At 41.5% G+C, this 13,162-nt stretch overlaps 1 protein-coding gene across 2 annotated transcripts in view; it reads right to left on the bottom strand.

Moving 5' to 3' along the window:
- pot1 (protection of telomeres 1 homolog) overlaps window positions 1-13,162 on the bottom strand; it is a 53,868-nt gene that overhangs the window by 28,924 nt on the left and 11,782 nt on the right. For both annotated transcript variants that reach the window (XM_015019172.1, XM_015019173.1), the window contains 4 exons: window positions 7,654-7,761; window positions 7,446-7,517; window positions 5,428-5,554; window positions 3,749-3,879 (listed from right to left, as the gene is read on the bottom strand). In XM_015019172.1, the coding sequence (XP_014874658.1) occupies window positions 3,749-3,879; window positions 5,428-5,554; window positions 7,446-7,517; window positions 7,654-7,761 (438 nt within the window). The remainder of the gene's footprint in view (window positions 1-3,748; window positions 3,880-5,427; window positions 5,555-7,445; window positions 7,518-7,653; window positions 7,762-13,162) is intronic.

Here is a 13,162-nt window from a genome sequence, read left to right as displayed (position 1 = left end):
GAAAGAAACATGTCACAGGCTATGACACAAATCTTTGTTGACAGAAATGTTGAAATTTATATTTATTCTACACATTTTTATAGCATTGGAAAATGTTAAGAATGATTGTCTCATGTTTGTCCTCCTACAGAAACTATATTAAAACAAAAAAGTATATTTCCCAACCCCATCTTTTTCAATTTTCAAACATTTTTGAAAAAGCTCCAGAGAGCCACTAGGGCAGCGCTAAAGAGCCACATGCACATGTTGCCGACCCCTGAACTAGCTCCTCACTTCAGCGGCTCTAATGGAGCCTGTGTCATTCAGCAGCCCAGCTGTTGCTCCTCCTACACTTTGGACTGAACCATTGTTCTAACAATAGTGGGGGGGGACCTAAAAATGTATTCTTATTTTTTTCTTAGATGAATGGCAGATTTACTTCGTTCTTTGTTTCTATTGCCTTTTATAAACTGATATTGTTTAAATACAAGGGTTTCTTTCATGATTTCTTGGGGGGAGGGGGGGGGGGCGCAATTCTAGACTTTTCCAAGATTGGGGGGGGAGGGTCCGGACCCCACTGGCCCCCCCGGGATTTACGCCTATGTTTACAGTAATGGTATAACCCAGATGTCCACTGTCAAAACTCCAGAGTATGCTACACAAAAAATATAAGCCCTACCTAAACTAGGTTGACCCACTAAGATGAACTCAACAGAAACTAAACATGAGTATACCAGGACAAAATCATAGCAAAAATTTATGACACAACACAAACAAAGCGAATTTAGACACTCACAAGAATGGACATGTCTGGAGCAAACTTGCAGGTATCTTGGGATGTCGGAGAACGTAACATCAGGACGTCTAATGTGCCCATGCCATTCATTTTCTTTTTGTTAGCTCTGATACCTTAGACCCCTCGCGTTGTTTCCAGTCAGGGAATCAGTGAAACGATTGTCTGTTTTCCATACAAAGCTGAAGTTGGTTTCCGATTCCAACTCCCGATTTGAGAAATGGCTAAAGGGTGATTCCACCCAATTTTTCACTACCTTCCGCAACTTTAATCGGCTAAAAACTACAGCACCTATCCCTATTCAAACCTGGACTGGATTATTCTGCTCACATAGCAGAATATTTAGAACCATGTTTGTGAAACTTTTTTTCTGATTTGTGAAGCTTCAGTAAAGGCTGATTTTACCACTTTTTTGCATCTGGATCATACTAGAATTGCTCCAGCTCCAAACCTACAACTCATAGATTCTTGAAACCTGGACTGTATCATTCTGCTGTAATAGCAGAATATTTATAACCATGTTTGGGATTTGTGAAACCTTTTTCTGATTTGTGAAACTGCAATAAAGGGCAATTTTTACCCTTTTTTACATTTAGATCATATTAGAACTGCTCTATATCCAAAACTACAACACCTAGACACTTTAAACCTGCAATGGATTATTCTAAACTAATAGCAGAATATATATAACCATATTACTAAAATCACGATACCCTCACTGTGTATCCCTCTGAAAAATGAACCCATTTAAATAAAGAAATCCCTCCATGGTGATACCACGATAGAGAGCGTTCATTTTATAGCGATAACACCGGAGCTGTAAGTGGTCCGGTATGAAACGGGTGTGATAGAACAACGGAACCACAGCATTTTTAAATTTCAATAATCAGAATACCGAAATTGTTTCCATTGTTTTAAAAGGTTTATGTCAGTCTGCCTTTTCCCCATCGATTAATGGGTTAAAAAAAAACAAAACAAAAAAACAGGAGAAGCGGGACATAAAACGGAGCGACGAACTAGATGTGAATTATGGCATAAAAACTCCGACGCTGAACAGTGAAAAATCAACACATGATGTGAAACATGACGATTAGGCGGCGCAGCAGGTGATGAGTGAAGATTACTGATGGTGAGCGTCAATAAATGATAAAATAAATCTAGCAACAGGAAAGAACTAAAGTGGACATAGCAATAAACCAAGAGAGGATAATACTAATCAAAGGAAACTAAACACGACACTTTCAATTTGACTCATTAGGATTTGATTAAGAACCAGATTTGTTCTTTGTAATTTCTGTCCAGTAAAACTATTAATCTATAAATCAATAGACAGGTCTATATAAAGATATAATCCATGTTTCTGTCTCATATTTGTATGGCATTAAAAGGACCTGGAACTTTTGTTTTTCCACTGAAAGCTCTGGTTTGCACAATAAATGCCATGTGGGTGAAATTTTATGGATGATACTCTGATGTCCCATTCTCCTGAAGGCAGCACAGAGCTGCGCCACCAGAAACTGACAAACACTGAAGAGAAGAAGAGCTATGATTAATGTAGTTACAGTTCTATCCATGTTTTAATGTTGCAGAGCTCAGTTGTTTTGCAAATAGTTCAAAGTTTAAACTGGCATGTTGAACATCTTTTATCTGGTCATTTTGTGCAAGATTTAACAACTAGAAAATGGCACAAAATAAGAATATTTTTTCCATTGATTGGCTGCTGTTGGCCTACTGATTTTAACTTGAATGTTCATTGCATTTTTCATAGACGCCTGTGAAAATAATTTCTATTCCCATGGCTTCTTTGTTCTCTGGGAAATTATTTTTGATGATAAATACAGAAACAAGGATAAAAATCAAAACATCTACAATAGTGATAGTAACATTAAAAATAAAATAATAGTACAAAGTAGCCTACAAATTCTTTGGTGGGGGAGGGGGCAGAGAGGGACCTGGATATTGGATAGGGGGACGCTGGCCCGAAAAAGGTTGAGAAACACTGGTCTATATTCATCCTCACTAACATTGTTCAGCCTGGGATTTGCATCTTCCCTCTCACGTCTGTATCTTTACAAGAGGTTTTGGTTCTAAGGACGGTGGAGTATCAGGTTGAGGATGTTTTAAAGAGTCGCTGGTTGAAAGCAGCTCACCAAGGCTGCGTAGTGTCTGTCTCTAGTGTCGGTCTGTAGCTTTCTTGGGGGTCCTATTTACATCCCGCCACGACAATTTAGCTGACCTTAATATTTCCTGTGTTTTATTTTGGTCATTATTGTTACACTTAGTGTTGATATGTGTGTGATTGGTGTGTTGACGGACATTTAGAGAAATACGGAGCAAATCACGTCCCGTATCGGTTCAATACGGGACGCAACATTTAACAGCCAAATACGGGACAATTCCGTATTTTACGGAACGGGTGGCAACCCTAGTCATATCTCATCCAACGTAAATAATCTGAATCCCATCTTTCCCCCATGGCTTGAGGTGTGCCCCAGGGCACTGTCCTGGGACCCCTTCTTTTTATCAACTACCTTCTCCCCCTTGGCAATATCTTCTATAAATGTAACACCTATTTCCATTGCTTTGCTGATGACACCCAGCTGTTCTTATCCACTGCACAGACCTGAAAAAGGCTCCACCAACATTCACCATCCAACCTGACGGAACTAGAGAGGATCTGCAAGGAAGAATGGCAGTGGATCCCCAAATCCAGGTGTTGAAAACTTGTTGCATCATTCCCGAGAAGACTTGTGGCTGTACTAGCTCACAAGGGCGTATCTACTCAATACTGAGCAAAGCGACTGAATACTTAACCATGTGATATTTCCAGTTTTCTTTTTTAAATAGAGAAAATCTCTGCATTTTTGTTTTTTTCTGTACATTCATGACAAATATGAACTTATTTGATTTTAGAAAATGCCTGCAATAAAAAGAAGAGTGAAAATACTTTCTGTACCCACTATAGTAAGTGCAGACCTTGACTCTGTGCATACGGATAATGTCTCCAGTCTGAAAGATTCTGGGGTGGTCTTCCAGCTTCTCACAGAAGATGGTGCAGCCGATTTTATGCTCAGACTGATCGGTGATCTTCAGGCTGGAGCAGTAATCTGTGGAGACAGAAGTCTGATAAGCTGCAGCTCAGCTCTGTCACACTGCTATGAAAAGCTAAAAGCAGCAGGTGGCTGTTGTGTTAGTTTTTGTCTCACTGAAATGGTTCACACCAACAAACACAGTAATACCGAGCAACGACAATCTGAAGAAATAACTTTGAAATGATGATTTTATGTAAGGAAACAAAGCTCTCCGCACCAAGCTGGCCCTATATAAAAATATATCACTCCTTATTAAAAATGATAAAATAACTGTGATTAATAAGATTGTTTTTTTTATTTTACAAGCCACATAATGTCCTGATTTTTGCCAGGCTTGGCAGATGCCCAACTGACATCAGCCCCCCATCTCAAGAAATTCAAGAGCACCACCACAGGAACAACCAGGATCCAAACATGGAAGAGAAGAGAGCGTCAGTGAATCCAGGAGGTCACAGAAAAGCCCAGAATTAGGCTTAAGGTCAGATTCAACAACAGGATGGGCAAAATGGCTTCCAGGGGACAGTTCCAGTGACAGAACCTGAACTGACCCAAAAAACACACAAAAGCCTATCTCACACTGACCATAAACCAACTTGGTGATCTCAAAAACCTTTTGGGAAATGTTCTGTGGACCAACAGGACAAAAGTGGACATTTGTAAGGTGGGTGTCATGTTCTACCTAGTGGGAAGCCAACAGTAAAACACAGTGGTAGTAGTGTCATGGTATTGGGCTGCTTTGGATCTTCAGCACCTGGATACCTTGTGGAAGTCCAGACAACAGTTTGCTACATTGCTAAAGCAACCCACAGGTCCACCTCTGGTTGATTCCAAGGAAAATGTGGCCTAGTCAAGGTCCTGACTCAAGATGTAAAAAGCATCATCTATAATTATTATAACGTACATCAGTGAGTGTGGGTATGTATGTATGTTAGTTATTATATTTAGATGACCAGAAGAAATATATTAAACTTTTTCATAGCAATCTAATTTCTTGAGATGTGGCTGTATGTATAATTTTGACCTTGCATTGAGTAATTTCAAGAACCCAATTCTTGTTTTTAAAATTGATTTAGTTTCTATCTTATGCCATCATCTAACCTCCAAAGAGCAAAGGTTCTTATATATCAATAAAAGCTAAGATATAATCACAAACCATTCAACTTGTTGCTAAGTCTGGGGAACCGCTCAACTTTTATCCAAGGAAAGATGCTAACAGGAGCAGCAGAAAGAATAGCCAGCAGCTAAAGTTGGAATATGCTCCTCCATTTATTTAAAAGACCTGTTTTCTAAACTGGATTATTACATAGAAAAAAGCAAATACACATGACTAAGATGATGAGACTGAGCAGGATGTACTGATCATTTGCACATCAACATGTAGCAGCAGGCTCTTATAGAAACTTTTCTCTCCTAATGATGATTATATTAGTTCTGTTGAAGTAGTTCTTCATTTCCAATGTTACACGTCTCTTCCTGACCGTGGACTAGAAGAGTTAACGCCTTCTAGTCCAAGGTGTTAACGCTTTGTCTAGAAGTCATTCTGAGCTCTACTGGGACACTGACCTGTGCCACGGCTCTTAAATGGTTGCTTGAAAAACACCACCACTCCATAGACATTCACCACCGCCATGTTCTTCAGCTCATCCAGCCGCACGTATGTATACCTAGGAGCTCTAGGGGTCCTGAGGTCCTGAGAGGAAATGCAAAGTACCACACAGCTGGTCCATAATCTGGGAGTGTGTGCTCATTCTTAGTAACAGACATATACATACAGTACAGACCAAAAGTTTGGACACCTTTTCATTCAGAGTTTTCTTCATTTTCATAACTATGAAAATTATAGATTCACACTGAAGGCATCAAAACTATGAATGAATCACAACATGTGGAATTATATACTTAACAAAAATGTGTGAAACAACTGAAAATACGCCTTATATTCTAGGTTCTTCAAAGTAGCAACCTTTTGCTTTGATTACTGCTTCGCATACTCTTGGCATTCTCTTGATGAGCTTCAAGAGGTTGTCACCTGAAATGGTCTTCCAACAGTCTTGAAGGAGTTCCCAGAGATGCTTAGCACTCGTTGAGCCTTTTGCCTTCACTCTGCGGTCCAGCTCACCCCAAACCATCTCGATTGGGTTCAGGTCCGGTGACTGTGGAGGCCAGGTCATCTGGCGCAGCACCCCATCACTCTCCTTCTTTGTCAAATAGCCCTTACACAGCCTGGAGGTGTGTTTGGGGTCATTGTCCTGTTGAAAAATAAATGATGGTCCAACTAAACGCAAATCGGATGAAATAGCATGCCACTGCAAGATGCTGTGGTAGCCATGTTGGTTCAGTATGCCTTCAATTTTGAATAAATCCCCAACAGTGTCACCAGCAAAGCACCCCCACACCATCACACCTCCTCCTCCATGCTTCACGTTGGGAACCAGGCATGTAGAACTCTGTGTGGCATTGACCTGGTCTCTGATCTGAGCTGCTGTTAACCTGCGATTTCTGAGGCTTGTGACTCGGATAGACTTATCCTCCCCAGCAGAGGTGACTCCTGGTCTTCCTTTCCTGGGGCGGTCCTCATGTGAGCCAGTTTCTTTGTAGCGCTTGATGGTTTTTGCGACTGCACTTGGGGACACTTTCAAAGTTTTTCCAACTTTTCGGACTGACTGACCTTCATTTCTTAAAGTAATGATGGCCACTCGTTTTTCTTTACTTAGCTGCTTTTGTCTTGCCATAATACCAATTCTAACACTCTATTCAGTAGGACTATCAGCTGTGTGTCCACCTGACTTCTGCACAACACAACTGATGGTCCCAACCCCATTTATAAGGCAAGAAATCCCACTTATTAACCTGACAGGGCACAGCTGTGAAGTGAAAATCATTTCAGGTGACGACCTCTTGAAACTCATCAAGAGAATGCAGAGTGTGCAAAGCAGTAATCACAGCAAAATGTGGCTACTTTGAAGAAACTAGAATCCAAGGTGTATTTTCAGTTGTTTTACACTTTTTTGTTTAGTACATTTTTCCACGTGTTAATTCATGTGTTAATGCCTTCAGTGTGAATCTACAATGTCAATATTCATGAAAATAAAAGAAACTCATTGAACGAGGTGTGTCCAAACTTTTGGTCTGTACTGTATATGTACACATATACATATTTCAGTTATATGCGTTGAGGTTCGTAGCTGGTGAGGCACTGACTTAATCAAATTCACAAATATAAATACCTTGCATGTTATTGTTTACATATGGAAATTACGTGTATGTGCAGAACGTTGGAGGGCAATAAGACTATACTTTTACATGTCATCCATAGCCACGCTGCCATCATAGCACAATTACGTTAAATCAATAAAACGTAGAAATGTAGGCATTATTAATTTCGTGCTATGCTCCACAGCAAAGTGAAAAACCGCATGTCACTGACGATACATACACACACACACACACACACACACACACACACACACACACACACACACACACACACACACACACACACACACACACAGAGGGAGCGAGAGAGACAAAGACAGAGAGAGAGAGACACTGTTTAGCTGTTACAGCCACTCCTGACTCACCACATCAGGAGTCAAGGAGCTCCCCCTGCTGGCCAAAGGGGATCTGGGCTCAGGAGGTCTCTGCTTGGAAACCTGGAGATAACGTCAGAAGAAGAGTTTGTGCCAATAAAACCAGGAACAAACACACACACCAGAGCTCATGAGCCTGGGATGCGTTAGATCCAGAGTGGAGGACATTTGGACAGGTGAGGATAGTCAACGTCCTTACATAGATGCATGCATCATCTCCTGACAGCAGCAAGTTACAGGGGTGGAGCTTGTCCTTATTCGCTGTTGGAGATTTCCCCACAGTGAAGCCAGAGACCCAGAGTATGTCCTGAAACATAACAAAAGACAACAACAGGAGACTATTGCCAGATTCCCAGAGGGGACGGACTCAAGACGTGGATCTGTGAAGCCTGGGACATATGAAGCCTTGGAGGTACGAAGGCACAGATGATCAGACGCTTTGACAACTGAAGGTTGTCATGTTTGACCTGTAAGCTGACCTCAAGCTGAACAGAGAAACTCAGCCTGGAAGATATTTGATCTGAGACACCAGTCGGTTCAGCCTTAAATGAAGCCTTGGACTTATGAAGGCATGGACGATGAGACGCTTTGACATCTGAATGTCATCTCATGTTTGACCTGTAAGTCGACTTCTAGCTTAACGGAGAAGCTCAACCAGGAAGATATTTGATCAGAGACATTGGTGGTTCAGCAGCAGCTTGGATGACAATAATGTCCCTCGCTGAGATTGACAACGCTTCATGTTCCACTGCTGAAGAGGAAGCAAACACTGCAGTGTTGGCTCACCTGACCCACAGGGTGGGAGCAGAGAGGACAGGGTCAGACTCACTGGGTCAAAGGAGCATGGGGCAGGTTCTCATCCATTTTGAAACGTACAGCATATGTTTCGTTTTTTGTCACATTACAACCAAAGAGCTCCAGCCATTTTAATGATAATTTATGTGCATTTTACTTGTGTCTCAGACCAAAATAACAAAATGCATAACTGTGAAGGGTTAGAAAAAAACAGAGCAACAATTTTTCGAAAAGGAAGATCTAAGTGATTTGGCATCAATGTTCATCGATGAGCTGCTCTAAGCTGTAGTTGGGATATGTTGTTTGCTGCTGAGCAGAATCATTTTGTGGCTAAAACAAACATTATTTTACACCAACTTCTAAGTTATGTGAAACTTTTGTTAAGTTCATTTGAAGGCTCAGAATCAGTCCAGTACCAATCCACATTCCAGGAAAGAAAGACTCACCAGGTATAAATTAAATCTTTAGCTATTGGACTAATGCTTAAGAGAAATTGATTTAATCAAAGAATGTCATGAATATGTGTGTAGGGCTGCACCGATTTTCTAGCCAATTACCGATCTTTAAAAAGCCTGACCTGCCGATTTTGATTTTGGCTGATATGAATTTTTTTTGTCTGAAATGTCGCTAAATATAGCAAGAAAGTCACTGAGTTTCCACAGTGGGTGAATATTGTTAACTGTAAACGTGCAGACCAGACCTGGTGGGTCTGTCAGTCAAACCTCTCACTGCAGAGCAGAAGAGGACAGAGGCTGATTTATAAACCTTTGCTGACGAAGATAAGATTAGGGGATAAGATGGGCTTCACATGTAAGTATCGGCCAATCATCATCCCCCAAAATTAAGGAAATCGGCGCCCAGAAATCAACTGGTCGATAAATCAGTTGGCCAATAAATGTAACCTATATTATGCATGCATATAATGTAAACAGCACTGCCAGAGATGCAATAGGTTTATAGCAGGTGTGTGAATGATCTAATGATCGGACTGCTGACTGCAGCCAGTCCACATTGGGTGCGTTCACACTGCAGCCTGAAGTGACTCAATTCCGATTTTTTTGACGTAATGTGACCTGTATCCGATCTTTTCATGGCAGTGTCAACAGCACAGGTCGGATTCTTTTTGGAATGTGACCCATATCCGACACGTGTCCGATTCAAATGTGACCTAACGTCCAGGTCGCCTTCATCCGAACTGAACGTCACTGATGCTCAACAAATCTCACTATTCTGTGTCCTGATACGCGCAAGTGGGAAGAAAAACAACAACCATGACGGATTATTTGGATTAAGTTGTTAATATGCTGCTCCGGCCGGACAACAACTTTAAATATGTAAGCTAAGCTCCACCGTTAGCCTCCATGTTTACTTCCGCAAACACTGAGCACTTCTTCTTTCTATGGCGGTTGGCAGAACACTGAGAACGTTGACACTATGGCGCCCTCTACTGCGCATGCGGGACACTTTCGGGTCGTTTGCCCGTTTACACTACAGAACGCATACAGGTCGCATTTACTGGCAGTGTGAACGGCTCGGCAAAAAAATCGGAATTGCCCAAAAATCGGAATTGAGTCACTTCAGGCTGCAGTGTGAACGCACCCATTGTTAGCAGGGTTAGGGTAAGAGAACAAGTGTCACCATGGAGACCATGTAACTCAACCGGAAATTCAGGTGCGCCCTGGTGGTTCTGTTTAAAGCAGACCCAAGCCCCTTTTACACTGCACAGCCAGACCCAGCCGGTCTGGTTTCAAAGCAGGGTTGATCGTTTTTAGCATTAGCACTTCCAGCCTGCTCCCACCACGCTCCCTGGAAACCAGAGAGCTGTGGTTCCAATCGGACCGACAGATTGGGCTGGTTTGGAGTTAGCAGAGACCTTTGGAGGGCCGGGGGCTCAAAGTTAAAAAGGGGCACAATGAACAAGATCTTAAAACACCATACAACAACATAGTAACAACCCATATTAATCAAAAATCTAATATTTAATAGGATCATACTATATCACTGCCGTCAAGCGGGAACAGTGCAAAGCAGATGTAGTTCATGTTATTCCTGATAGGTATAATGTTGCTGTTTCTGTTGCTAACAGTCCTGGAGGGCTCTGTTGATCTGAGACTGTAGTTGTTAAACAGACCATAGGAGAGAAGGTCGCTGGTTATGAAGTATGTTATGAAATAAGTAAATTAGCTGCTATTTTTTTATTTTTACTAAATAAGCCCCACTACTTCTGTTTAACCTCTTTAACAACTTGGCTGCAGATTGCTTTAAACAGTCGTCCCAACCACGGGGCCGTGGACCAATTGGTACCGGGCCGCACAAGAAATAAATATTTTCGTTTTACGTATCGAGTCTGGAGGATCTTTTATTTTGAAAACCCTTTAACCAGATTTTCTCGGTTATATCTTGCGCGCCAACATTGAGCCCACAATGAGTAAGAAATATATGTCTTTGGAAAGTTTCTTTGGAAAAGGGGAAAAAGACCAGAGACAGGAGAATGGATTTATGTCAAACCGGTAGGTGACTCTCACATACCAAGTCCACTCCGCATAACATGCACCGGCTCGCCAATGAGGCAATCAAGCTTAAAACTGCCTCGCCATTACAGACCAAGCACCCTCTATAGGACCGTTTCTTTGCAGAGAAACAAGCTCAGAGCTCCCATTAATTTGTTATCGTGACTTAAAATTTTCACGAAAGTAAAATGTTCGTTTCTGTGGCGCATCTGTATCTTATTTTGAAGGGATGTGTAAACGTTACCATAGCGACCAGAGTCAGAGAGCATTAGGGCAGAGGTCGAGACGAGACAAGAGGAGTAGAACTTGTGAATCTTAAGTCTGGTTCACACGGTTTTAGGACTGTCGGCCGATTTTCAAAACTTCTGTGACCACACGAGGCAATACAAGTACAACAGGTTCGGTCGGTTTGTGTATCCAGCCACGTAACAGTAGCAAATCTTGCCGTGTGAGCAGGCTTTAGTACAAAATAATGTTGTGTCACAACTACAATCTACCTGCAATGCATATAGCTAGTGTAAGCGTCAAGCCCTGACTGAATGAATAGCCTTGTGTCACGTTAATGATGGATAGCTGAAAAGTTACCAGGTTTATCAACTGTGGTAGGAATTTTGCTCCAACTCTGCTCCTTATCATTTCTGTGGATATTCTTTGTACGAAATGCTGAATAAACATTCCACTATCATCTCCAAGGCCGTGCAGAGACCATTAAAGGGACAGGTGCTCAAGCACCTCTAGCCCCCCCATCTGCACGTGCCTGATCATCTCCGATGTCCACCAGTTACGATGTCAGCTGTTTGGGATTCCCCACCGTGAGATATGTCACCGGGCTTTCTGATTGGCTACCTGTCACATTTAATAGACCCACACGCTGCGAGAATATGCCCGATTTTAGATCGGAGCGGTGTTCTGTCAGACTAGCATACGCTGTCAGATTGTCATACGCTCAAGTCTGAGCATACCACACACGGCAGGATGGTCGGTTACGATTATTGCGAGCGATGTTCTAAGATTGTCGTAAGGGAAATTCGGGGCAAAAAAAAAAAAAAGAACCCGGGTCGCAGAAAAATTGCCATATCTTGACCGATCCGCGGTGATAAAAAGGTTGGGGACCACTGGCTTTAAAGATCAAAAAGCTCAGAGTTAACTCTACATCATTTTTTTATGTTAGCACCTCAGAGATCTAGAATTGCAATGTTCAGAGATATCAAGGTAAAGAAAACTCAGTAGCTGCTGGTCCTCCAGACATTCATTGGCCCCTATAAATGGTTGAACTGTAACACAGACCATAGATCTAAAACTTTAGCATTTATTTATTAAGAATGACAATGCTATTGAATGCAATGCATTCAGCAGAGGATTTAATTAGGAAGTTTACTTTGTAAGCATGCAAAGAATCACCTGGATAGTTTGATTATTGTGTTCCCATGGCTACAATATGGTGTAATATTTGTGTTTAAGGAAGGCTTTTTCTCACTATTGCGAGGACAATTACAAAACATAAATAGAAACAGTTTTCCAACTTCAACATCAGACCTATGTTTTTAATTCACAAGCGTTATGTTGGAGAAAAAAAATCTTGCCCATAATTTGATAGTTAGCTTGTTAGCTAGTAATTTGATAGCTCAGATCCACCTCCCTCCTCCTCACCATGGGCCCGGTGACTTAACAAGATGGAGGCAGAGAGACTGAGGATCCTCAGTCATTATTAAACCGAGGGCAGCCAGACAAATTAATTTTGATAAATATTATGGTTGAGGGCCATAAGCAGGCCTCCTGACACACAAATAATAATAATAATAAAACCTTCAAAAAGGGCATTAGCATTAGGGGCATCAAAGATAAAAAGGGCAGGGGCTCAAGCCGTGCCTGTGTCTCCCAGTTCTCTGGGTGAGAGGAGCACTAGACTTTCTTGATGACTCTGTCTGAATTCAGGGGCTGCATCCTTCGAAGTACCTGGTCTATGAAGGATGGGCCCTTTGCAGGCCACAAATATTGAAGATCAGAAGAGAGAAACTGTGAATTCGGACAGGTCTAGCCTTCAGCTAGCTGTCAAACCTCCATCTCAGTGTAACTTATGTTGGCTAGCAACCGTGATAGCTTGAAGCACAGAGCGGCAAAGGAAAAAATGGAGCAGAAGTTTGTTTTTTAGCCATGTTTTACTCCTGATTTCTGTATTATTCTTCAACTTTTGTAGTAAAGGCTGTTATATAGTAGAAAAAGAAATGTTAGTTTGATTCTAAAATGTTCAATGAGTATAGCACATTTCTACAATGAATGAATAAGCAAATTATTCATTTTCAAATATAATACTCTCCAGATCTCAGATAAAACAGTTAAATAAAGCTATTATGGTTTGAAGGCTTAACTTGAATCAGTCAAATCGATTTGCTCAGGAATAAA

The sequence above is a fragment of the Poecilia latipinna genome, unplaced genomic scaffold, assembly GCF_001443285.1.
Source record: "Poecilia latipinna isolate Pla-1442-1.1 unplaced genomic scaffold, P_latipinna-1.0 Scaffold2386, whole genome shotgun sequence".
Classification (NCBI taxonomy): domain Eukaryota; kingdom Metazoa; phylum Chordata; class Actinopteri; order Cyprinodontiformes; family Poeciliidae; genus Poecilia; species Poecilia latipinna.
Note: the sequence above shows the minus strand (reverse complement) of the source record. Positions and strands in the feature narration are given on the sequence as shown.